We start from the raw sequence: 27,938 nt of genomic DNA, 5'->3' as shown, positions 1-27,938 counted from the left end.
CCTCGAGCCTGGTACAGCCGCATTGAGTCCTATTTTCTGAAGGAGAAGTTCACCAAATGTCCACATGAACATACCTTATTTATCAAGCAAAGCAAGGAGGGTAAGTTGTTGATTGTATGTTTATACGTGGATGATCTTATATATACAGGAGATGATGAGTCAATGTGCAGAAATTTCAAAAAGTCTATGATGACTGAGTTTGAAATGACGGATCTTGGGAAAATGAGTTATTTTCTTGGCTTAGAAGTGCTTCAATCATCGACTGGCATTTCTATTAGCCAACGCAAGTATGCCCAGGAGGTGTTGGAGAGGTTTAAAATGGATCAATGTAATGCAGTCCACAATCCCATTGTTCCTGGTTTTAAGATTATGAAAGACGAAGGGGGAGTCGAAGTTGACAGCACTCTGTTCAAAAGAATTGTTGGCAGCCTTATGTATTTATCGGCGACGCGTCCAGATATGATGTATGCTATCAGTTTAATTAGCAGGTTTATGGAACGACCCACGGAGATGCATCTTAATGCTGCCAAGAGAGTGTTGCGGTACTTGAAGGGAACAATGAATTTTGGTTTGGTCTACAGAAAGGGAGAAGAACAAGAACTAATTGGGTACTCTGACAGTGATTATGCTAGAGATCAAGATGATAGGAAGAGCACTTCTGGATATGTTTTTATGTTAAGTGCAGGGGCAGTTTCATGGTGCTCGAAGAAACAACCCGTGGTCACCCTATCTACTACCGAGGCTGAGTTTATAGCTGCAGCATCCAGTGCATGTCAAGCAGTGTGGCTTCGAAGAATATTGCAGCAGCTCGGGCATGAACCACGAAAATCCACAACAATTTATTGTGATAATAGTTCGACTATTAAGCTTTCGAAGAATCCAGTGCTACACGGAAGGAGCAAGCATATAGATGTTCGATTCCATTTTCTGCGAGAGCTCGCCAAGGATAAAGTCGTGGAATTAATTCAATGTTCATCACAGGAACAGGTGGCAGATATCATGACAAAACCATTAAAGTTGGATGTGTTTCAGAAATTAAGGACTCTGATGGGTGTCTATCCTCTCATGGATATAAACTGATTGCTGTCAAGCATTCAGTTTAAGGGAGAATGTTAAGATTTATTATTTAAGTGTTATTGTTTATTGCTTAAGTGTCATTGTTTCCAGCTGCATAAGCTTGATTATAGCAGCTAGAACGAGTCTTTAGGAATAATCAGTAGATAAGCTACTGACTTAGTCATGCACCACGTCTTTATGATTAAAGAACGTGAGCTGCAAGTTTTTTGTAATTCTATTTCAATTTGCATTCCTCTGTTTCATTTGTAAGGCTATTTATAACCTAGAACTTTTCTAATCAAATAAGATTTTTTCTCGAGCATTCACTATTTCCAGTAATCTTTATCACAGCAAGCATATTAGTGTTCTTCTGAGTTTTACATCTCAGGTATTCAACAATGTTAATGAGTGATAAATTGTGTATACTTCTTGATTGGGTAAAATAATTATTTTAAATGAAGAAATTGTAATAAATTTGGAGAGAGTATTTTGAAAAATAAAAGGGAATTCTAAATAAAATAATAGATGATTTTAGGTGTGAAAGACGTTGATCACTGGTAGAAGCCTTATGTACAATTGCATTATTTTGACAAAAAATGATGGAAACTTTGAGGAAAGATTTTATTATGATTATGGATGGGAGCCTACAATGATTTATTTTGAAAAATTTTACAATCTAAGCAAATAAAATGGTACACAAATTCGGATTTTAGCATGAAATTTCAAATTACCTAGTTTTACGATATTAAACATAACTTTCAATCTAATTACTAGATTAGACTAAAATTTTATAAATAATCTCTTGATATATTATTTTATCTTGGGTTAAAATTAGAGGTAAGTTAAAGTTTCAAAAGACCTAATGAAAGTACCAATGCTAGAATAAATTACAGAAATAACACATGGGCATAAGTGATGACAATTCCATAATTAAGTAAAAAATTCGTTCCCTTTATCATTTAAATGGTTGGCAGCAGCTTTAATGAAAGAGAGGAGATGTTTTTTTTTCTCTTTTTTTCAAATAAATTAATGGTTTAATATTTTAAGTATATAAGTTGGAGTGTGTTTATGAGGGATTATTGACGGAGAAAACAAGATTAAAGATGGGTTTGAGAGAGAGAAACAAAGAATTTGGAAGAGAGAAGAGGAGGAGCTAGGAGAAACTTGCAAGTAAACAATACAATTAAGTTGAAAAAAAACTTGGTAATGTAGTCTTCACCGATTAATTCTTGTTATTTTGAATTTGGAGCAATTTTTGAGTGAAGACCCTAACTTTTCAAGTTAGAAATTTTGAATAAAATTTGGGGAGAAGTTTATTGATTGTGAAATTGTTATAATGACATGGAATATATATTACGTAGAGTAAAAGTTGGTTAAAATTGAAGAAAAAATCAAGAGGTGACAGTTATTCTTAGGGCCGGCCATGTTGAATGGGTGGGAGGGAAATGATAATTTAATGGAATGTGTGTGTTAATTTGAAAGAAATATGTGAAAAATGTGTTGTGAGTTAAGTGTATGTCTTAATCTTATAATTTACGTTGAGGAAAATGAGTTACATATTATGAAAATAGTGAAAATTGTTGAAATGATATGTAAAAGTGATAATTATAGTGTGTTTTAAATGTGTGGTATGTAAATGAAGAAGTGTAGAATATAATTTGAATTCTAGCTAGATTCTTAAGAGTATTGAATTTAACTAATTAAGTAAGGATTTTGATAATTGTACGGTGTGGGATTTCATGAATGTAAAATTATTAATTATTAAATTAAATGAAGAAGTGTTATTAGTAATGTGTTAATAAAAAGTGAAATATATTAGTATTAAATGGAAATATATGATTGGTTATAAATAGATGAATTGGTGTGGCATAATTGGTTTTTAGTGTAGAATAATAAAGGATTGAAGAACAAACTGTGGTAACAAAAGGGGACTTGGAGCCGACCACATATGCATGTATAATAGGAGGGTTGATTTAATTAGTTTTTGTTCGTATAAAATGTATGTAAACTAGTGGGCATTGTGCAAAGAATTATATGTATATATATCTTGGAGAATTTTATGTGGAATGAAGGGATAATTACATTACTATCTTTAAAATTATTTTAATATATTTTAAATAAAAAATATTTTTAAAAAACAACTTGTATCACATAACTAAACATTTATTTATCTATATTATTTTACAATTAATAATATAAGCATTCATCATTACATGCGATTATCTCCCATGATTTCAGGCCTGTTTGGAAGTGTGGTCGCAGTTGTTTTTTAAAATGTTTTTTATATCGAAATACATCAAAATGATATTTGTTTTTATTTTTTAAAAATCAGTTTTGAAGATTAGCACATCAAAACAATTCGAAATATAAAAAAATATTATTTGTTAATAATTTTTTTTTTAAAAAAAAACATAAATTAGATCGCATTTCCATATACTCTCTTGCCTATAAAATAGATGATAGAATATATTCATATATTTACTGATACTTCTTGCAAGTTAACTCAACAGAATTCATGGGTATATAAACTCTCAATGAATCAATAAAATCATTATATACATTCTTCCACATTTCTTAAATCCATCATCTTCATTTACCATCTATATAATATACCACATAAAAACTTTAAGGATGTATTATTCCTATTTCCTTAATTATTTGAGCATTAGAATATCCTCTACACCACGTATAGAAATTGTTTTGCATTACTAACCAAGCTCTTCTTATATAACCTTCATAACATGATAATCAGCTCTGCAAAAGAATTTGAAGTCGATTATTTTAGACTTCATTGATTATTGATTGTTTTCTGAATAAAAAATATTTTTTTAATATATATTTCATACTTACCTCAGTAATCTATGATTCTCGAGTCGTAGGTCCATTCTCATGCAGTCGGTAGGTTAATTCGAAGACAACACGTGGAATCATGGGATAATGAAAGCAAAGTGCCCAGGGTCTAATTGTTTTAGGTTTTTATTTTTCTAAAAAAAATAGATTTCAAATAGAGCTAAATAAAAGAAATAATATATTTGATGCAACAAAGATTTTTAATCTATATTATATATATAGTTTCTATTTGTTAAACGGATTCCACGGGATTAATAAATATATACAACTATTAAATAAATTCCAAGAGTTCTAGTAAAACACACCCCAAATATTGCTGAGTTTCTTTTATGTTATAAACCAAAAAAAAAAAAGAATTTTACAAGTTATCCTACGTGGAAAGAATCAGGTAAAATAGAGTCTATCTACAAATATAAATTTATATATATATACTTTTATTTTTTCTTTTATGTTATCAAATACGAAAAAAAAAAAAGTTAACATATTATCTGGTGGAAAAGATCAAGAAAACTCCCAAAAAGAAAAAGAATAATTACCTAAAAATTATCAAAAAGCATGAGCTTTAATAATAACAATAATAATAATTTAGAAGAAATAATAGATGGCTCTTTTTACAATTTAGTTAACCTAGTAAGATCCGATTAAAAACTCAGTTATAACTCATTAATTTTAATTTTTTAACAAAAAATAATATTATTTTTTATTTATAAAAAAATCTAAAAAAAATTAGAATCAACTTGGAATTATCTAATGACCCGGTTAAAACTTGTAATTCAGATTTGGAGTCGGGTTGATCAATACCAGATCGAGCTTTGAAAACTCTATTTAAAAGCTGCTTGTAGGAGGTTGCTTTTGGACTGGGCTACACAAAGCTTATGGTTTCCTAATCCCTCAATGATTTCAATTTGAGTGAGCCCATTATTTCGGTGAAAGTAGACCCGAGTGATTAGCCCATTTTCGAAGTCTATATTGAAGAGGTTGTCATTTTCTCTGGACATAGAAGAGGGGTGGGTCATCGTCCCATTCCACTGGCAAAGTCGCAAAGCACTCCCTTATTATTAAACGTCGGCAAAGTCGCAAAGCACTCACTTATTATAAACGTGGATTAATTTATTACACCATGAAGCTATCTAAAACTACAGCATCTCTTCTCTTGAAAGGAAAGCAAGATACAAGATGACGATGGCAAATTATCACAACATTTGTTAGAGATTCAGTCATTCTTGCAATTACACAAATCCATTGATTATCGACCCCATTTCTATGTACAAAAAGAAAAAGGAAACAAAAGCCTCCACCTTCACTCTTCAATTTAGAGCACATCCACAAAATCTCAACACCCTTCCTTCCTGCAAGCTATACCTACTGCTTCTTGAACAGAGAGCTACATTACATATATCCACAGGCTGCCTTTTCTTGAGTCCTGACCTAACAAAAACAAGTCAATCCCGCGAAGCAACAAGAAAGCAGCCCCGAAGAGAGGAAGGCAAAAAAAAAAAAAAAAACCAAAGCTAATTAAGCACAAGTTTGCCGTCTTGAAACCATGGGGAAAAGAAGCTGCTCAAGTTCAGGAGGGTTGAAATAGCCGTCCTTGGGTGGGTCCCTCTTTTTCCAAAACTTAAAGGGCTTCTTCTTTGGTGGCGGTGGACACACCGCTGGCTCTGGTATCCGCCGGTGTTTTGGTGTAGAACACCCATCATTCTCCTCCACCACCACCGCCATCCTTTCAAATGACCCTTCTCTCTTCATCTCTCCAAGATAGAAGAAAACCTGCAAGTGGGACAAGAGCTAGAACAATTTAGAAGGTGACGATTTGCTGTAACGAGAGATTGATTAAAGCGAAACCTGACAGGCAGGGAATTACAAAAGCTGGGGTCTTGTTTATGTATTTATATACTAAGATTTTGACAAATTTCGAGGAGGGGGGGGAGGGGATGTATGTGGCCAGTTCTGGACGATTCCAGGATTAACCACATGTTGTGGTTCATTTAATTACAGATAAGCATGGATGGTATCTACGTGTCGCAAAATTATGCCTTTGGTCTGATGACTGGACACGTGGGCCACTACTCTCTTTTCCATCTCCAATTAAAATGGCGCCAAACGTTTTTTTTAAGCGCGGGAGCTTTTGTTTACGAACCTCGCCATGAGTTTTTCTTTTTCATTTTCTTTTTTATATTGATAAATTTGGTTTGATCTGTTGGGTTATTGTAAGTTTATGGACACTCAGCTAGCTAAAAAAATGTTATCCATGAACTACTTGGGATGGTAGGAATTTTGAAAAAAATAATTAAATACATTAGGTTATGTTGTATAAAGATTTCGTCATTACAATTATGAAAATGAATTTTAACTTGATTAATATATAAATTAGTTTTAAGATATTTTTTATTATCGAATAAAAAACTCTAAATATAATAATATCTCCAGTTAAAATATTAGGTTATGTTGCATATAAATTAGTTTGGAAACAAAATAAATAAAATAAATATCTGTGTACTATAAAAGTGTTAAGAGCAAAAAAAAAAACACAAATATGGAAGTATAAATAATTTTTAGATGATGAAGTTGTAAGAACTTCACATTTGTTTTTTTTTTAGTATTGGCTTTCAATGAATATGTCTTCAGCTAAAGTGTATGGGCTTGAATGTGGTCTTTTATCTCTAGACTTGATATTCTCTACCAAATAAGTTCTATCTTGGAATAGAAAACCCTTCATGCTTAAGTAAGTAAATTGTAAGAGGAAAATAAATTAAAGCCAAAAGAAAAGTTTAAGAGAATGAATATTGTGTGTGGTTGTGTTATGCTATTATTGTTGTTGAATGAACTTATTTACTTGGAGACTCAAAGTATTTATACACTTCGGTGATTTGAGCTTACTAAATGGAAAATGAAGTAATGATGAATAATAATTGATATCTCTTATAGGTAACTTGAAAAGTAAAGTTGTCAGTTGTAGCGATTTTGTGTTATTAGTCGAAATATTAACGCTTGAGGATAATTAGCATGAAAAGTGACATCATCTGAGTAGACAAATAAGTGGAAGATAGTTATTGATAAGAAAATAGGTGTCCTCTAAAAAGATGGGAGATAAGTTAGGGGAGATAGTTATTTGTAAGACAGTAGGCACTCTCTAAAAAAATAGATTGAAGAAGATAGTTATTAGTGAGGAAGTAGATATCTTTTAAGGAGGTAGATTCTATGAGATAACTATCAATAAGAAAGGTAGCGTTGCAATGACAATTCATGTGTATAAGCATAGAAAAATATGACATCGTACTAATTTTCTTGAAGATAATAACTTTATCTCATGGTGTGTATCAATCATTGAACTTTTTGAGAATTTATTTGGAAAACATATATTTACTAAGGGTTTAAAAAACTAAAGTCAGATAAGTTGTCTTGAACAAACAACCACTCTATCATTTGGGTTGGCCCAAGTGATAGGGATTGTTTAGGCTCTTAAATAATAGGAAAGGATTGGTCTAAATAGAAATTTTTTTTTTTCTTTTCTATTATTAGGTTTTTTCTCTTGATGCATTTGAAATAGTTTATGATAAACAAGAATGTTTAAAAACAACTATTTTTTATTTAATATTTGGTTCTTTCCATAATTCCTTGCATGGTCTACATTCGACTTTTGTAAATAGTTTACTATGCATTATTTGTTAGTTATCAATCGATTTACCTAATTAAACTACTATTACCTCCCCCCACCTTTTATTGAATTAGTGGAAAAATACATTATAAATTTCTGATTAATGATTGAAATATTATTATAAATTTCAAATTCATGAATTTTACATACATTATTAAAAATGAGTTAACAATGCTTGTATATTTTTTTTTTACTTTGAACAATAATTTTTAATCTGATCCTCTCTCTGTAACACGAGGAAGTTGGCTAGTTTTTCATATAATTGGACTGCTAAATGAAAGGATCCAATTTAAAAATATTTGATCATGCAAAAATAATATTGTTTAATTGCGCGAAATTTAGAATTAGCCACCTTCAGTAATTTCCTTATGTACTGTCCCATGAGACATCCATCAATGCAGTTGACCTTCATTGATGTTCGGACTTTTTCATGGAGCTCAGTTATGAGAATGGGCCATTACTTACTGGGCCTGGTCATGGTCTGTGGGCTTCTGAGACTTTATCTGGCTTCCTATAATGGGTTCAGATCCTTTTCAATTTTATCCTCAACAGTAATGTTTTAATGAAAGTGGAGTAGAGTCCAACCTCTTGCTCTATAAAAGTGATTGTTCATTCTTTACAGACAATAAACAGAAGTACATCAAAAATAATTTAAGATTTCCAACCCACCAACTAACTCATGAAAGTTATTACCTAACACTAATGACCAATCAGGAGCTTAATTAGTGCTGTATAAGTGTATAAGATTATAATATATATATATATATATATATATATATATATATATATATATATATATATATATATATATATATAGTAGCATAGTAGCATTTGGGCATCTCACAACTGAAATACCTGGCTTTCAATCATCGGATTGGTCATCAGTCTTATAATTCGTGTATATTTATATTATTTTATATTTAATTTTTCTTAATTAAAATAAGATTTTAAGATTTGAATTCATGATATCGTGAGTATATTAAAGAATTTTTTTAATTTAATAATTTAAATTATTAGATGAAATTTCAAAATATAATTTATATTATTTTTTAATAATCACCATCTCTCAATCATGCAAATTATTATTTCTTAGCACCATTTTATGTAATAGAATTTCTATCTATAAGTGTTTTTGGAAGGAAAATTATTTTATTTCTGCCTGTAATTTCTGTGAGTAAATAAAAAAAAACACAATTTTGTAAACCTTTCTGTTTCCACGTAAATGATTAAACATATGCTTTTAATCTTCATTAGAAACCACTAAAAAAATTAAATCACGTCACTTTTCTTGCAACGCTACCTTTTTTAAGAAGATCCCGCTAGGTCAAACGCATTCATTTACATTCCATCCTGCATATTTAATAATCTCCTCGCACCAACAATTACTTGACCACCCTTGTAAAGGGGCATGGTAGCTTTGAATTTCAGAAATTTAGGAAGATCCTTAAGAATAAGCAGATTAGTCTAAGCTTGATCAGTGCAGATTTCTTCCAAAGGTAGAGCTCTCTATACAGGAAGAAACAGTACAAGCCACAGAGAAGACAAACCCTACAAAACAATACATCTCCAGGCAACCATTTGATTGGTTGGAGTCCATATATAATCGTGATGTTCATATAAACATCACGTTACTTTGTAGAATTTTCTCGTTCAAAATCAGCAATCCACGGCATTGTAATAATTATTAACAAGCAAATATCTTCGCTGTTCTAGAAGAAGAAAAAACAGTATATTCTTCTACGATATCATTTCCAGTACCAGCCTAACTTCGAGAATCATTTAATGATTTAATATATATATATATATACATGACAATCTCTGTTGATCCAAAAATGTAGATAATTTGCAAGATACTGTGGTCCTGCCAGATCCCCAACTGTACATTTGTCATTCAAATATATAGTTTTCCTTCCCAAGATATCTTCTCCGGCAGGCAGAAAACCAGAGCCTGCAGCAAAAACTATCTTGCAATCTTCTTTTTAAATATATGCATCAAACCCATACCCAGACATGCTGTACTGTAATAAATCAATACATGATCCAATGCGGCACGTCACATTTATAAATATAATACTATATCATTATAAACCCATCGTAGACAGAACATTCAATTTGCTCGCTCGCCGTCCCCAATGAAGATCGCCAGGATACGCCCATATCCTCCATCACCTGTGGCCAGGGTCCAGGAATACAAAGCATGCCGGGTCCTTTAAAACAGTCATATCAAGGGATCGCCACGTATACGTTGACAACTAGGAAACAACCATTCAAATCCATGGGAAACTGTCTTCTTCGTGGACCACCCAACCAGAACCCTCCACGTAGACACCCTTGTAATCAAAGTTATCGTTGATCTCGAGGTCAGTCGACAGCTGGGAAGATCGACACCGCCCAAGTGGCACTGAGCCCTCATTGGAAAGTTCCTTTTGACAATTGTAAACGTGATGGGATTTCCTTGCGGCCGCCCCCCACCATGGAATTCCATTTCCATGGCCATCTGCAGTAAGAAGTTGGTGTCAAGGAAAGAAAAATAGGGAGGAGTTTACAGGATTATCAAACACGTGTGAAGCACATGTGGTGTGGTGCGGAAGAGATAATACTGGGTGCCAGCTTTGGTGGCAGAGAAAGAAAGAAGATCCAACGGAAAAGGAAAAACTGACTAGTCTAGGCAGAGGTTTTCCAAGGTTGGACTGTATAGGTGGGTACCATTTAGTCACGGAGGAGAATACGAAGTGGAGACAGAGGAGGGGGGAGGGCACTTGGATGAAGGTTACCGATCAAGGCCGGTGTATCACTTGACCTGGTTGCTAACTCTTTTGACTTTTGCTTCCACACGTGTGTGAATGGCTTCGTTTCTTCTGCCACCTAGAACAGAAAAACACTTCAGCTTCTTCAGTTGAAGATTACAATTCTAAGGCGTGTTGCTGTTTAAAGTTTTTTATTTAAAAATATATAAAATTGATATTTTTTATTTTTTTATATTAATATATAAAAAAACTTAAAATTTTATAAAACACAAATTTTACAGCAAAAACAAACACGTACTAAGGCTATCTAATTGCTATGCTCTCGCATTATTTTACTTCACGGCCATATTTTCACCATTTCCCAATTTTACCCAAACAAGTCATTTTGTGGAGTGGAAAGTTCTATGTACTTGAGCTTTGGTTTCTTCTGGGGAAGGAATGAATGAGCAAGCATGTGTATATATATTTGTGTGTGCTCTTAAGAGTAAAAAATAATGTTTAGATGATACTATGGTTTTTCTAGTGCAAAACAAATTTGAATCATATGAGAATTGATTTTGTGGATTAATCAAAAGCAATCAGGATAACCTGTAAACAAAAAAAAATTAAGATAACATTTTTTTTATTATTAAGATAACAACATATTGAATTGATTTAGGTTAATTAGGATTAACATAATAAATTCACGATCCAAATTATATGAGACTATAATAACCCTATATATATATATATATATATAATCAAAACAACTTATGAAGTATAATTCTTAATCAACCTGATATTAAATGATAAAATTGAAAAATAAATATTAAAAGAAGACCTAAAAAACAACTTAAGTTAACTTGTCAAAACCGCGACCTGAGTTATAAGACCGGGATAACCCCTTTAAAAGCAAATAAAAAAGAAATATGAATTTTAATTTTCAATCAACTCAATGTTAAAGAATGTGATTAAAAAAAGAAATATAAAAAATAACTTAATTCAATCTGTCAAAGTCATGACCTGAATCATGAGACCGAGATAACCTTATAAAAAAAATTGACTTGATTTAACCATGTTAACCTATTAAATTTATGACTTTAGTCATGAGACTGATATAATCCTATAAAAAAAATTAAAATAAATTATGAAGTTCAATTATCAATTGATCATATTAAACCCAATGTTGAAAGATGAAATCTATGAAACATTTAATAAAAATGACACAAAAAATAAGTCTAGTCAACCTGGGTTAATTTGCTAACCTCATGATCTAGGTAATGAGACAGGGACAACCCAATAAAAAGCAAATACAATATTAAAGAATATGTGATCTAGGTCATGAAATTGAAATAATCTCTTAAAAAAAAACTCGATTTAACAAAGGTACAAATACCAAAATCTTCTACCTTGATTATGAAACTAAGAAATCCCCATATAAAGTATATCAAAACAGATTATAAAGCTCAATTCTCAACCGACCTAATGTTGAATGATGAAATTAAAAAAAATAAATTAAAAAAAGATCACAAAAAATAACTTAATTCAACTGAGGTTAACCTGTTAAGCACTATTCTCGGTTCATGAGGTCGAAATAACCTAATATAAAGTAAAGAAAACAAATCATAAAGCTCAATTCTCAATCAACTTAATATTAAAAGATGAAATTGAAAAAAAAATTAATTTTAAAAAAACAAAGTCGACCGGGTTAACTTGCAATCCGTGTATTGAGAGTGAGATAACCTAATAAAATAAATTTAATATTAAAGGATAAGATTTTTTTTTTTTTAAAAAAATCATTGATTGAGAAAAAAACAAATAAAAAAATTATTCAAATAAATAGTGCTTTGTGAATAGGGATATAGAATAAACCCCTTCTCTTTTAGTATTTTTTTTTTTAATATCAAATAACTTTTAAGTTATAAATATGTGTGTGTATACCTATTCAAGATCAAATTTTTATTTTAATGGCAATTACATGCAGAAGCAAGAAATCAATCCATATATATAAAAAAAAAAGGTGGATATATGTGGATGATAGTAACTATTTAAAAGGCGAAAACAAAAATGATTTATATTACAACTGACTTTGTATTACATTCCAATCAAGTAAATTATTATACTTTTTATTATAACTATTATCGTTATCATTATAACCACCGTTATTATTATCATTATTATAATTATTTATTATTTTAATTATTAGCAAGTTGTGATGTTGATGTTAATGGAAGTATTGATTATGTAGTTTATATATTTGTAAACATTTCTCACATATGTTTGATTGTCCTTATGATTTGTGTTGCAACATTAAGTTTACTGCCTTTTGGTTACTTAATTTTTGGTGGGTTCTCTTTGAATTTAGAATTTGTTGAAAATGCATTGTTCTTTTCCTAGATTTGATTATTAAAAAGCTTGAAAAGGATATGGTGATATTGCATTAACTATTTTACTAATAAGGCCATTTCCGAGTTGTTCCCAATTATGATTCCAAAATTTTCATATGAGAATAAATAGGGTTGCACATGTACGACGTTGGCAATCGTTTTTCTAGGCTAGGATCTTTATGGTGATGGAGAAAGAACAATGAATTTTTTATTTCTTATAAGTACAAAAAAAGATTGAGTCCCCACTTAGTATTTTGGGTTTTAAAAATCTTAATTGGTCTCAAAATCTGGATAAAAGAACGACTTATGTATAAGGAGAACATATCACCTCTAGTACACTTTATTAATACGGTGCATTATTTGTTTTCATGATATAAACTAAGGTATTATTATATTTTAAAAAAATTTTATTCTCAATAAAAAGATCTTTATTTTATCAGGTTTAAAACCTAATCATTCTAAAATCAAAAAATATTTTTTGTATTTTTTTTAATATGGGGAATACATCTTATGTATATTTGTAATCCTTGATATTGGGACAAACACATATTTTTTTTTTTTTGTATTTTTAAAATATAGGTTAAGTTTTCAGGGTTTTAATAAACTTGTTACTAAATCCAAAAATACATGTAAAAAAAAAAGAGATTATTTTTGTGATTTTTTTAATATGATAAAATATGCAAATATAATTTATTTTTGAGATACTTGTCTATATGCAAATTAAAAAATATATATTTTTGAAATAAATATTTTTATTGTTGTTGTTGTTTTTGTGGAAGGAACCGATTTGTTTAATAAATAAAAAGCGCCTCACATGTAATTCATGATTTTAAATATAATTCATGATTTTAAATATTAATTATCTTAGGGTAAGAAAAAAGTAGGGAATTTAAAATTAATTGCAAGATTGCCTTCCAAACATTTAACTTAAGTCACGCTTGGCAAAACACAATAATGTGTTCTAAATTGAACAAGATATCAATTTAAAAATACATTATTTACTAATAAAACTCAACTTAATAACAAGAAAACACTAAACCTAAACATAATTCACGAATCAAAAATTAAATTTCAATTAACAATCACAATCCAAAAAATAAATGTACAAACCAACACAAATTATAAATTCAAAATAATAATTCAATTTAAATCAAATAATATTCAAACAATCCAAAAATATACACAACAATAAACATTTTATCCCAAAATTTAACAACATTAGTAATTTGTTCAAAAATAATTGGAGGGTATAAATTGACCTTTTGAGGCATTTGATGTGTCAACGATATGCCGAAATTGACACTAAAATTATGGGAACAGTACGAGAAGATTTTGGGAAGTGGAGTAACACTGTCGGGCGTGGCCTCCATAAAAATTCTCCCCTCATTTTTGTGTGGTACACACACACACACACATATATATATATATATATTGGCAAAACAACAATTAAAAAATCATTGTGGTTACTTATTTTTTTCATTTTATATATTAAAAAAAAAACAACACCAACATTATTGACTCAATAAAATTGATTAATAATTTTGAAATGAGCATATTAAAAATTAAACACGTTGAATGTAGATTTTTTTAATTTTTAACTCTTTTAAAAATATATTGAAAATGCAAAAAATAACACAAATAAATCAAAAATAATTTTTTTTTTGGATTTTTTGAAACAAGTAAGAAAATACAATATCAGTTGCAAATCAAGCAACTCTTTTATCGCTATGATTATATGATTTAGAATAGATTGTGTTGGGTGGGTTTCTGTGCTGGAGAAGTGTGGCTTATGATAATACAGTGTTGAATCTAATATCAATAATTATATTTAATATCAGAGTTGCTAATTATAACAAAATATTACTTGCATTAATCTTTCAGAAAATTTTTCCTTTTAATTTCAGATCATGAGTAGCATGCATAAACTCATATGTCCAAACACCATCAATTATTTACCATTGATTGAATTTAAAATAATGAAAAGACTCTGCCCGTTTGGCATTGCGGCCATACCGGCTTTTCATCAAAATTCAATTTTTTTTTTTTTGCTAAAATTGAGTGCGGTTTGTACTTTTTGGATCGTTTTGATGTGCTGATGTCAAAATTGATTTTTAAAAAATAAAAAAACATTATTGACATGCTTTTCGGCACAAAAAGCTATTTGAAAAGCAAAAGCTATTTAACATGTGTTGAAATTAATTTAGTTCTACTCATACAGAATTCAAGTCTATGGTACCGTTTCACTTGTGCTCACTTTTATTATTTTAACTCATTTTTACTCATAGTTTTGAAACCTAGTTCAACAAGTTAATGATAAAACAATGGAACAATGCAACAGTAGAGAATGTATGTTGCAGCCACAAACTTGAGGTCTGCGTGTATTGTATTAGGGTTTTATAATCCCTTAATGTCCACAATTAATGCCTAAATATATGCCTAAGAATATTCACATTCCATAATAGGAATATTACAATCAGCTCATCCCATATTTAGATATTCCATAATACCCCCCCTCAAGTTGGAGCATGAAGGTCTCGGATGCCCAACTTGCGCAATAAAAATTCATATTGTTGCTTTCCCAAGGCTTTTGTGAATATGTTGGCAAGTTGTAATGAAGACGTAATGAATGAAGTCGTAATACTCCCAGCCACAATGGCATCACGTATAAAGTGACAGTCAACCTCAATATGCTTAGTGCGCTCGTGAAACACAGGATTCTGTGACATATGAAGAGTCGATTGACTATCACAATGAAGGGACATAGCAGTCGGATGAGAGACGCCAAGACTTTCCAGTAAAGCTTTAAGCCAAGTCAACTCACATGTCGTCATAGGCATAGCTCGGTATTCTGCTTCGGCGGAGGAGCGGGAGACAATGTGTTGTTTCTTGGTTTTCCAAGATACCGGTGAATTACGAAGAAAAACTATCCAGCCAGTAAGTGATCGTCGAGTAAGGGGGCAACCGGCCCAATCGGCATCACACCACCCGTGTAGTCGCAGATCACTGTCACTACGAATAAATACACCTTGACCCGGATTACCCTTAAGATACCGGACCACCCGCAAAGCAGCGTCCCAGTGTTCCTCCCGTGGGCATTGCATGAATTGGGATAGAATATGCACACTATAAGAGAGTTCGGGTCGAGTGAAGCAAAGATAAATCAATCGTCCTACCAAACGACGATATTTTTCCGGATCGACTAATGTTGTACTAGTGGACAAAGCAAGTCGATGATTTTGTTCTAAAGGAACAGCTGCTGGTCGAGCCCCTAGTAACCCGGCCTCCGAAATAATGTCAAGTGCATATTTGCATTGACAAAGAACAAAACCAGCAGGATTGCGCGCCACCTCAATGCCCAAAAAATATTTTAGGCAGCCAAGATCTTTCATGTGAAAGCAAGCACTGAGATAATCTTTGAATGTCTGTATATCACCCGGACGATTGCCAGCAATAATAAGATCATCAACATACACAAGGACACTAAGTTGTACTTCCCCTTGCAGATATGTGAATAAGGAGTAGTCAGAATAAGATTGCTGGAAACCATAGCTCGTCAAGGCGGTTGAGAGTTTTAGCAAACCAGCACCGAGGAGCCTGTTTTAACCCATAAAGCGACTTCCGAAGTTTGCAAACTGCCCCAGTTGTCCCGACGCGAAAACCAGGCGGAAATTTCATGTAAACTTCCTCCTGAAGATCACCATGCAAAAATGCATTATGAACATCCATCTGATGTACTGCCCAATTCTTCGCGGCGGCCACAGCAAGAAATACCCGTACAGTAACCATCTTTGCGACAGGCGCAAAGGTGTCCGTGTAATCAAGGCCTTCAGTCTGATGATTGCCCAAAATGACTAGGCGAGCCTTCAATCGCTCAATAGTACCATCAGAATTATATTTGATCTTGTACACCCACTTGCATCCCAAAGCTTTCTTCCCAGCCGGTAAACTCTGAACAACCCAGGTCTCATTAGTTTCGAGTGCGGAAATTTCACGCTGCATGGCATCTCTCCAACCTTTGTTTCGGACTGCCTCCGAATAGGACACGGGTTCCCGCTCAGCTGTGATGACTGCAAGAAAGTGTCTATGTCGTATAGAAAACTTGTCACAATTCACATAATGTGCTAAAGGATAGGGTGTACCTGAAGGATGCAGTGGGTCGAGTGGCGAGCGAGATGGACTTAGTTGAATGGTGTTGGTGACATAATCATGAAGTCGGACGGAGGGATACCGCTGGCGATGTCCTCTTCCCAATAGATTATCCTCTTCTTCTAGATGAGGAGAAGCCGATGGGGCAATAGTTGGAAGTGACTTAGAAGATGAATGATCAAACTCCAGCATATCCTCTGGTATAAGATCGTGGGCCTTGTCAGAAGTGGAAGGCCCATCAGTAGTTTGAGCAAAAGGGAAAACATCTTCGGAGAACACAACATCCCGAGAGACAAAAAAATCTTGTCTTTCCAAATCATACAAGCGCCATCCCTTCTTCCCATAAGGATAACCAACAAAAATACACCGACGACTTCTACTTGCCATTTTATCCCCCGTCTTCTCATGTGCATAACACAAAGACCCCAAAACACTTAAGTGATTATAAGACGGTTCCACCCCATGTAAAACGTGATATGGTGTTTTCCCATCCAAAATCAAGGAAGGAGTCCGATTGATTAAGTACCCAGCAGTCAATACACACTCGCCCTAAAATTTAATTGGAAGAGAACCTTGAAATCGCAGAGCGCGGGCTACATTCAAAATATGTTGATGTTTTCTCTCCACACGCCCATTTTGTTGTGGAGTGCTTGTACAAGAAGTCTGAAAAATAATTCCTTGATCAAAGAAATATGATTTCAGACATGTAAATTCTGTCCCGTTATCGCTTCGGACAATTTTGACTTTCCGAGCAAATTGTCTCTCAACCATGACAAAGAATTGTTTAAGCATACTAGATACCTCTTTCTTGTCAACAAGCAAATAAATCCATACAGCACGAGAGAAATCATCAACAATAGTTAAAAAATACGAAGCACCACATGAAGAAACTGTTCTATATGGTCCCCATAAATCACAATGAATCAGTTCAAAAATACCCAAGGTCTTATTTTCGCTAACACAAAATTTATCTCTCCGCTGTTTTGCTCTTTGACAAACATCACAATTTTTATTCAAACTGTTTTCCTGGTTACTAGAATGAACTTCGGGAACTAACTTTGTTATTCGTAGAGAAGGATGCCCCAGTCGCTGATGCCAGAGATCAAGAGACGCTCGATTACTGATCTTCATTGTATTAATCCGCGGTATCCCTTTGAAATAATAAAGTCCATCTCGTCTCTCACCCGCACCAATCAGCATCCTCGAGGTGTGGCCCTGTATAACATATAATTTTTTAGTGAATAGTACAAAACAATCATACTGATCAATTAATTGCGACACAGAAATTAAATTGCAAGTAAGTCCTGGCACATAAAGAACATTTGCAAGGCACAAATCTCCATCAAGAACTGTTGTTCCCTCTTTGACCGCCAAAGCACTACTTCCATCTGGTAAGCCAACGGGACACTGATCAATTATTCTTAAATCAGTAAGTTCCTCAATGGACCCTGTCATGTGATTAGAAGCCCCGGTGTCCAATATCCAGACCGAACCAGTCACTGTCCCATACAAATTTTTAAGCTTACCGGTCATTTTATCAGTTATTTCCTTCGGCTCTCCCAAGATAGCCTTTAATTTTGCCCACTGTTCGTCACTCAAACCTGGGAACGACAACGACGAGCTTCCTCCTGCGTCTGCAACAGTGGCAGAGCTGGACCCGATGTTGGTGAGAGCAGCATTAGCACGGTGGGTTCCTCTGTGTCCCCGGCCTCTTCCTCTACCACCGGAGTACCCTCTGCCACGGCCAGCCTCTCTTCTCTCGTCTCCCCTGGGTCTGTCACCCCACCATTCAGGGTATCCCGTTAGGACAAAGCAATTGTCTTCTCCATGCCCTGATTTATGGCAGTGCGAGCAGATCCCCTTCTCTTGCCCGTCGGTTCGAGTCATGGAGCCCTGGTGTCGTCCGTCGGTTCGGGTGCGAGCAACAAAAGCCACAAATTCTCCTTGTTCTTCTCTACCTCGAGTCATCCCCTTCACCTGTTCTTCTTGAGTGAGGATGGAATAAACCTTGTGCAACCCCGGTAATGGGTCTTGTGCCAGGATGTTAGATCGGGTTGTCCCGAACCGCTGCTCATCAAGACCCATAAGAAACAGGTGCACCTTCTCTTCCTCTCGTCTCTTTTCCAATTCTGAACCCAGATTGCATGTGCACTTTCCACACTTGCACACCGGCAATTGCTCAAAATTGCCCAGCTCATCCCATAATTGTTTCAATTTCCCATAGTAATCCATGATAGTCATTCCTCTCTGTTTGCAATCGGCCAATTGGGACCTTAATTGTTGAATCCGAGGTCCATTGGTGATGTTGAATCGGTCTTTGATGTCCAACCACAAATCCCGTGCAATCTCTACATGAGATATGGTTGATCTGAGTGTGGATTCGATAGTGTTTCGAATCCAGGACACCAACAATGAATTGATAGTCCACTAGTCTTCCCAATCTTCTGATTCTTCACTGGGTCGTGCAATAGACCCGTCGATGAACCCGAATTTCTTTCGGGCTCTCAGGGCTGTTCGGAACGAACGTGCCCACTCTTCATAGTTGTTCCCCTTCAGTTGGACCTGAGTAATCGTAAACCCAGGATTATCAAGAGATGTAATATCGTATGGCGAAATCGTTTTTCGATTCTCGCCAGATACAACCCTGCTGCCGGACATGGATTCTGCCATGTGTTCTGTTTGATTGTGTTTCGATTGTTTTATTGCTCTGATACCATGATAAAACAATGGAACAATGCAACAGTAGAGAATGTATGTTGCAGCCACAAACTTGAGGTCTGCGTGTATTGTATTAGGGTTTTATAATCCCTTAATGTCCACAATTAATGCCTAAATATATGCCTAAGAATATTCACATTCCATAATAGGAATATTACAATCAGCTCATCCCATATTTAGATATTCCATAATAGTTAACTCAAAATCTTGTTGATCTGAAACTAGAATTAGACCGAGTTAAAAAAAAAAAAAACAAAAAAAAAAATCTGGTATGACCTGGCTGACCCGACGGGTTGACCTGGTAAGACCCGATCAAAAATTCGATTGCAACTCGTTAACTTTTATTGTTTTTTACTAAAACAACGTTGTTTTGATTTTTTTAAAAAAAAAATTAACCCAGACGATTCAGTCAAAACCTGAAATTCAAATTTTAAACCAAGCTGGATTTAAAAACAATGCTTTACTTGTATAGAATTGAAATCTACAACCTCTTACTTGTACCCAGCTTTTATTATGCAAATATAATAACCTTTTCACTTATGCTCTGCTTTCACATTGTTAATGCAGTATTGTGTATTTTAACAACAAAGTTAATTTATACTGAACATTTTCATTCTTACGACCTTTTATTTATGGTTTATGAATTCTATATTTGGCTTACAAGGTAGTATGTCCAAATCAAAAGGGAAGAAAAGAAAGCTTCATTTGCAGCAAAACAAAAAACAAAAACAAAAACGTGTCTACAATCATTGTCGGCATGCTTTTCTAGCAAGGACTCTTTGAAAAAAAAAAATATTTTGAAATTATAAAAACTTTCTTTTATTCTTCATCGTTTGACATATGCATGGAAGTTGTCTGGCTCATGAGAGGTAGGTTTTGATGAAATATATATAAAAAAATTATTTTTAACATCAACATATTAAAATAATTTAAAAATATAAAATATTAATCTAAAATTAAAAAATAAATTCAATTTTTTTAAAATATTTTTAAAACATAAAAACAAACAAAATCTAAATACCTTTATCTTATGCGTTCAATTTAGTGCGCTCTCTCTCAATGTGTGTTTTACGTTGAATTTCAACTTGATTTTTTACTAAAATTTGAAGTTTTTTAAATATTTTTAAATTGTTTTGATATGCTAATGTAAAAAATAAATTTAAAAATATAAAAAAAATATTATTTTAATATATTTTTCTAATAAAATATAGTTTATAAAAAAACCATTACAATGCATCCAAACACCCATTTAAAATAAAATTAGTGGTTTACATGCGCTCGGCTGCAGGTGAAGTGATAGCATAATTTTGATATATTTCAAAACAGAAAAACATTTTTCCAAACTCGCGGAAAGCTGGCCGCATTTTACTCTGAAAGGTACGGACGGAGAGGGTACAGTTTAGGTACACATATGCCTAATATAGTGACACGTGAAAACTCCAAGTCCAAATTGGTAAAATCGATAACATAAGACATGGCAAGCTAGGCAACTTGGCTACTTGGCTACTTACACGTCTGCACTAACACAATGGTTCAGACTGCATCGCCGGGATAAGATCGGCAAGGCTGACAGGTGACGATCGGTTTGAGTAATCACGGCGGCAATCTCATCTCTTTCCTTCCTTGTATATATGCAGTTAACTCACACAACCACGCTTTAACTCAGGAGCGTGAATTACAATTTTCTTCCTTTGTTTTTAATTTCTAATTAGTACTTCATTTGTAATCCGTGAGCAGTATCATTTAGGTTAAAATAATTTGGAAAAGCGTTAAAAAAAAATTCACCAATTAAAAGCTAAACATTTTCGTGGAAATTAAAATTAAAATTAAGTTCATACAAAAAAAAGAAAAAAGATGAACACAAAAATTAAATTCTTTTATTTACATATATACACACACGACACACACACAAATGTGTATGTACACACATATATATGTGTGTGTGTATACATGTGTGTGCTCATTTATTTTTCTATAAACAAATGATTAGAATATATATATATATATATATATATATATATATATATATATAACTTTTTAGAGTTTATCTTTAAATAAATTTTTAAAATTAATACAATCCATTATTATATATAAAAAGAAGATATCATTAGTTGATGATTGGCTTAGCTATTGCATGATATATCATTTGTACTGGATGATTTATCATCTTTTCTTGATAGAATGAGTGAGTAGCAAGTAGTATAAGAATTAGTTGTTGAAATTGAAGATTTGTGTGAGGCAAATGTTGAATGCGTAAGGATATGGTGGAGGTATTCATCGCGTGAGCCGTACATCATCGTCCGAAAGAACGTGTCCAAATAGAAACAGTAGTATCAAGTCAAAAGGGAGAATGGAAAATTATTGTAAGGGAGAGGAGATGAAGAGAAAGGTGCTCCATAAACGCGGTGACGCCTGTCACCTACAAACCCCTTGTCCCTTCTATATAAGCCCCACAACTTCACCCCCATTAGCCTCTCCCTCTCTCTAAGTCACCACTACTAGCACCTGCTCAATTTAGCCTCTGCCACATCTCTCTCTCTCTCTCTCCCCCTCCGTTAACTGTTCTTTATTACAACCATGCAACTTAGTTTATCAACACCTTTTGCTTTGGCAACTTTACGATGTTCTCAGGTTGCTATTGTGATGGTACCAGTCCTGTTCTGCTGTTTTTCGTTGTTGCTTCTTTTTCTTCAATGGCATCACCCTAAAGACAAACGCCTGCCACCTGGCTCAATGGGCTGGCCTTATATTGGAGAGACACTCAAGCTCTATACTGAGAATCCAAATTCCTTCTTCTCCAATAGGCAAAAACGGTATACAGAAGTTACACTAGATATACATACCATATATAGCATCAAAGAGACATATAAGCACATCCCTGACGTTCATATAAATATACTCCTACGTGTATAAATATGTTTTGTTGCTCGATTCTCTTTTGATCTCGATAATTAAGCTCATTTTGTAGGTTTGGAGACATATTTAAGACCCACATATTGGGATGCCCTTGTGTGATGATTTCAAGTCCAGAAGCAGCAAGAATTGTTCTAGTGACACGGGCTCATTTGTTCAAGCCTACATATCCGACCAGTAAAGAAAAGATGATAGGACCAGAGGCTCTGTTCTTTCATCAAGGGCCCTATCATTCAAGACTCAAGAAGTTGGTGCAGGCCTCTTTTTTACCCTCTGCTATAAGAGGGTCTGTCTCAGAGATCGAGCAAATTGTCCTCAGACTTCTTCCCACTTGGACGAGTAACACTATTAATACTTTGCAAGAAATGAAGAGGGTATGTATGTATACATGTCGGTTTCTTAAAAACTAGATTTATCTCTTACTACTTTAACTTTTGTCCCATTAAGATCGATTCTAAAAGAAACGTACTTTTCTTTTTCCTTTTCCCTCCCTTTTAGTATGCTTTTGATGTGGCAATGATTTCTGCCTTTGGTGCGAAACAAGACATGGAAATGGACGGGATTAAGCATCTGTATCGGTGCCTGGAGAAGGGATATAATTCTATGCCTCTTGATTTACCAGGAACACCCTTTCACAAAGCAATGAAAGTAAGGAGCTAGCTAGCTAGCAAGGTCCCCTCTCTCTTCAATTTCTGTGGTTATTGCTTCATGCTAAATCGGTGTCTTTATCCTACGTTGTCCTCAAGTGCGCACACATTGTATTATCAACAAAGTAATGAAGAAATAGTGTATGATGACTTTTCTATATATTAATTTATTGATTTTGAAAAACAAATAACAATGTAATAATTATGAGTGCTGGGTTTTGATATGTTTGTTTGAAAAGGCAAGGAAGCTTCTCAACGAGACATTGAGGAAATTGATACAGAAGAGAAGGCAAAGCGGGAGACGTGAAGGAGGATTGCTTGGAGTGTTATTAGGAGCTAAAGATCACGAGAAGCTGAATCAGCTTAGTGATTCTCAAATTGCTGATAATATAATTGGAGTGATATTTGCTGCTCATGACACGACTGCTAGTGTCCTGACATGGATCTTGAAGTACTTGCATGATAATCCAGATTTACTAGAAGCTGTCGCGGTAAATTTCTCCCACGTTAATCTAACTCCATCCCTTTTAACTTTCTCCTCCTTCCATTCTTGTATCATTCTTTGGAACCTGCATTTTACTATTTTGAATGGTTGTACAATTGTGTCTGGTTTCCTATGTTTCTACTCTTCTGTCTTATTAACTTGATTTTTTTTTTCCGATTCATTTCTTTAATTATTTATTAGTATATGACCAATCAATATTGGTCTATTAAAACAATGCCTTGAGCAGAGAAGCTTGCGGCACAGAAAGCAATCAAATCTTAGATTTATCGATTATGTATTGTGTGGTCTGTATCACTCATACAAAAAATTAATTGTTTGTTGTAGAGAGAACATGGAGTGATTAGAAGCAAAATAGTAGAGGCAAATCGAGGGCTTACGTGGGAGGATACAAGGCGCATGCCGTTGACTAGCCGGGTACAAATATCAATTTTGGCAAATTCAACTTAATATATATATTATCATCCTTCTTCTTTTACGGGACTTGAATTGTAAGAATAAATTAAAAAATAAAAGGAAAAAAAGTCTTCGTTTTCAAACAAAAGAAACTAGTTTAATTTACATATAACTATAATGTGTTATAATTCTAATTGAAGGGATAAAAAAAATATTTCAGGTGATCCAAGAGACGCTAAGAACAGCAAGTATACTGTCTTTCACGTTCAGAGAAGCAGTTCAAGATGTTGAGTTTGAAGGCTACTTTATCCCCAAAGGTTGGAAGGTTCTTCCTCTCTTTAGAAGCATTCATCATTGTGCAGATTTTTTCCCTCAACCCGAGAAATTTGATCCTTCAAGATTCGAGGTGAGGGCCAGAATTATTAATCCACTTGCGTCCGTACACTTAGCTACATACCAAAAACATACATGCACATATATATATATATATATGTATGTATGTAGGTTACCTTTTATTGTATATACATGTGTTTGTGTGTGTGTCGACCTTGCATACTGTGTTTCTGAGTCACTGACCAAATTTCATGAAGTGGGTCATGCACTGCTACATTCTATCTTGTTTCTGAATGAAAATATAAGGTTAATAATTGCTAGATTATCCTGGTTGACGAGTAATGTCCTTTTCAATTTTGTTTATGTGAATCTTTCCTGTATTTAGATGATCAATCAGCTGGTCATGAAATCTTTTAAATATCAGAACACGTGAGTTGGTTTTTGTAGGCTAGTACCAAACACAAGCAGTGACTGTAGCAGTGTGATGAGTATGGTCTTGTTTGGAATCACATATATGATATATCATCTCTTATTTGTGGAAAAAGATAAATATATTCAGAGTTTATGTAGTTGATGATGATGATGATGGTAGGCAAGGAACTTAAGAGATCGATATATAATGGGGTGAAAATTGTATTTTCTGTGATGTTGCAGGTGCCTCCGAGACCTAACACGTACATGCCCTTCGGCAATGGAGTGCACTCCTGTCCAGGAAGTGAGCTAGCCAAGCTTGAGATGCTCATTCTACTGCACCATCTCACAACCACTTACAGGTCCCCCCCCCCCCTCATACAAACTAATCTATCAAGCACACATCAAGAGCACTAAAAACAAGCTTAAGTACAGTTTATATGAAAGGTTGTCATTATGTTGAAACTAGCATAGAGAAACAACGTTATGATTAACAATACCAGCATATTCTCATAGAGTTTGGTTCTGAGTACGATGTTTTATTAGAGAGTTGACATTTCTAGTTTCCATTAACTTCACTGATAAAGCTATTTCAGTCCTAGAGGTCTCTAAATATATCGACAATATACACCCACTTGTAGGGGGGGAAACAGTACTTGCATATATATATGTCTACTGATTTTGTTTTGAAATGGGAGATAAAGGTCGAGCCACGTAGGTTAGGTTCTCCTAAAAAATACTTCTGTCTACTGTTGGTCGACTGGGACCGGAGGCTTTGATGGAGGTGCTGTGGTGGTCCTCTTGGCTTTCCTTAAGCCGTGGAAGTGGTCCTTGTTCACAGGCAAAAGCCATCGGTCTTAGAGATATTTTTTTTGGTTCAAGTGGATTCTAATAGTGGATACCAGTCTAGCAAAAACAGAATTCAGAATCATTCTCAAGACGCATGGCTTTCATGCATGATATGTCTATCTAACGTATACTTCAAGTCTATGACCTTCACACGACATCCAATATGAGTTAGAATTAGAATTAGAGGATCAGCTAGCAGTTGATAATGGCTGAGTGGTGTATGTATATGTAATTGCATGCTTGTAGATTAACGCGAGGATGTCACATATATATATATACTCATGTTAGGTTAGCTTAACCTAACATCTTGATACGTCGAGTAAGCTTTATACATGATCATATATTGCATTAATGTGGTATAGGATCGATATACTGATCGCCATACAATATTTTCTGAGATTTTCTTTACCACATGTGCATATATATCCCAGAAAATATTTTAGTCCAAAAATACTTGGCTTCCTCTCGTATCTATATATAGCTCTAATCCACATCAACAGCAGCTCTTGGAAAATAGTAGTGAAGCACGCAAATCACAATTACACACACTCCTTTAGTCTTTACTTAGCAAGCGACACAGTTGCCAGCTACGCGGTCTTAAAAATCAAAATGGCTACGAGCTAGCTGTAGAAATTAATTGCTATAGACAAATTCAATGGCGTGTCACCGATGAACGGAGTCAGGATTAGTTGACACCACAAGCTTAATTTCTTCTTAACCTTTAAAGCATGCCACATAATTTCTCTTCTCTTGTCCTCTCTGTTTTGGGATCTACAGTCTCTATTTTGTTTTGATTTTTTTACAATTAGGACAAAACTAGATCATCATGTGAGTTAGAAAAGTAGATCAGATAGTATAAAATGTTGTTTTCTCTCTTCATCTCTTAAGCTCGAATCTTAAAATGATAATCAAAAGAAGATATTTTTTATGAATATATTTGGTTGCCAATATGAGAGGTGTATTTAAGAGTATTTAGTAGAAAAACTTGGTTTCAAATGACGTACAAATTCATTCAAAATATCCTTTACTCTTGACGGTAAAGAGGGTTGATGTATATACGGTCATAGACTTTAAAATTGATCAAATTTTTAATAAAGAAATTTAATTTGTTTTCATTTTTTTAACATTAGCATTGCAAGATTTTGACGTCTACTGTTGATTTTCTTTACCTTTCTTTGCTTAAACCTCTGTTTTGATTTGTAATTTTGTGGTGCTCTTGGCATGATCAGGTGGCAAACTGTGGGAGACGAGGATGGTATACAGTATGGCCCTTTCCCCGTGCCCAAACTGGGGCTACCTATAAGGGTGAACCGCAGGAACAAAGCAGCAATATCCTGATCGGATAGAAATCGGATTCTCAACAGTGATCGGAACTGTTCAATGAGGCCAGAAAAAGCAAAATGGCCTCATTGAGTTTCTTCTTTAAATTTTCTTTTTTTGTTTGTTTCCCTCTAGTTTTATTTTGGTTGTTAAAAATCGTTGTTGGGGATCCTTAATTTTCTAATTTGATGGGCTGTGTATGGTTTGTTAATATAGGTACGTAGGCTGTCAAGTCAATGTCAAGAGCATCCTCACGTCTAATTGCCATTAATTTGACGTCTTGTAACATATAATTGATTGCAGAAAAAACGAAAAAGAAATGATAAAAGAAATTGAAAACAGGGAACAAAAGAAATAAAGGAAGAAAGAAAGGTTTGTTTGAACTATGAATTTGAGCTTTTGGACACGAGTTCGTGTATTTCGAGGATCAAATGTATGTGGCTTTGAATGGTGAATGAAGTAGTTATCATGTCCATAGATTTTTTCTTTTGCACCTCTGGTCTCCAAAGAACCCAGAGAAAGATAACACTGGCAAAGATAATCAACTGGTTTTGCGCCACGTGGAATTACTGGGTTTGTGTGCTCGGTGGAGCTCCACGTCGGGCTAGCTGTTCACGGTGGAGCAGACCATGCATGTGATGAAAGGAAAATATTCACAGGGAGAGATTCTTTTCGTCGCGTAAATGTGTGCTTGAAAATTTCACAGGATGAGATGGTGAATGGTGACTTGGAAGGATATTTAAACATGGTCCAGTCCTTGGTTTGATGCCTTGAATCGCCATGGCTTCCTCGAAGAAAATCCCAAAATTACTGTTGACTTTTTTAAAGTTAAAGAATCTAGCATGTTCTTTAAAATCTCTTCTTCTTTTTTTCCATATAAAGCAACACCCAAATATATATAAGAAGGCCACCAATTTTGTCACGGATGAAAACAACACCAGAAACAAGCAATAAAGAATTTCCACCAAATAGCTTCACATTACCAGCAAAATGTGTGATGGTTTCTCCACCAAGAGAACTTTTAGA

At 34.0% G+C, this 27,938-nt stretch overlaps 1 protein-coding gene across 4 annotated transcripts; it reads left to right on the top strand.

The window, feature by feature from the left end:
- Nucleotides 1-21,842: 21,842 nt before the first annotated feature.
- LOC118053699 (abscisic acid 8'-hydroxylase 2) lies at nt 21,843-27,123 on the top strand. Of its 4 annotated transcripts, none has more exons than XR_004688420.2 (8): nt 21,850-22,354; nt 22,510-22,828; nt 22,953-23,102; nt 23,341-23,592; nt 23,931-24,020; nt 24,220-24,316; nt 24,987-25,105; nt 26,822-27,123. XR_004688420.2 is itself a non-coding variant. In XM_035065028.2 (8 exons), the coding sequence occupies exons 1-8, from the start codon at nt 22,119-22,121 to the stop codon at nt 26,928-26,930; spliced, it is 1,461 nt and encodes a 486-aa protein (XP_034920919.1). In that variant the 5' UTR covers nt 21,880-22,118; the 3' UTR covers nt 26,931-27,123. The 4 variants fall into 4 exon arrangements, 3 of the variants coding, with proteins under 3 accessions (XP_034920921.1, XP_034920920.1, XP_034920919.1); XM_035065028.2 differs by having other exon boundaries at nt 21,880-22,354; nt 24,220-24,405; XM_035065030.2 differs by lacking the exon at nt 24,987-25,105 and having other exon boundaries at nt 21,843-22,354.
- The last annotated feature ends 815 nt before the right edge of the window (nt 27,124-27,938 follow it).

This window comes from Populus alba, chromosome 9 (assembly GCF_005239225.2).
Source record: "Populus alba chromosome 9, ASM523922v2, whole genome shotgun sequence".
In the NCBI taxonomy this organism is placed as follows: domain Eukaryota; kingdom Viridiplantae; phylum Streptophyta; class Magnoliopsida; order Malpighiales; family Salicaceae; genus Populus; species Populus alba.
This window is presented reverse-complemented; position numbering and strand designations above follow the sequence as displayed.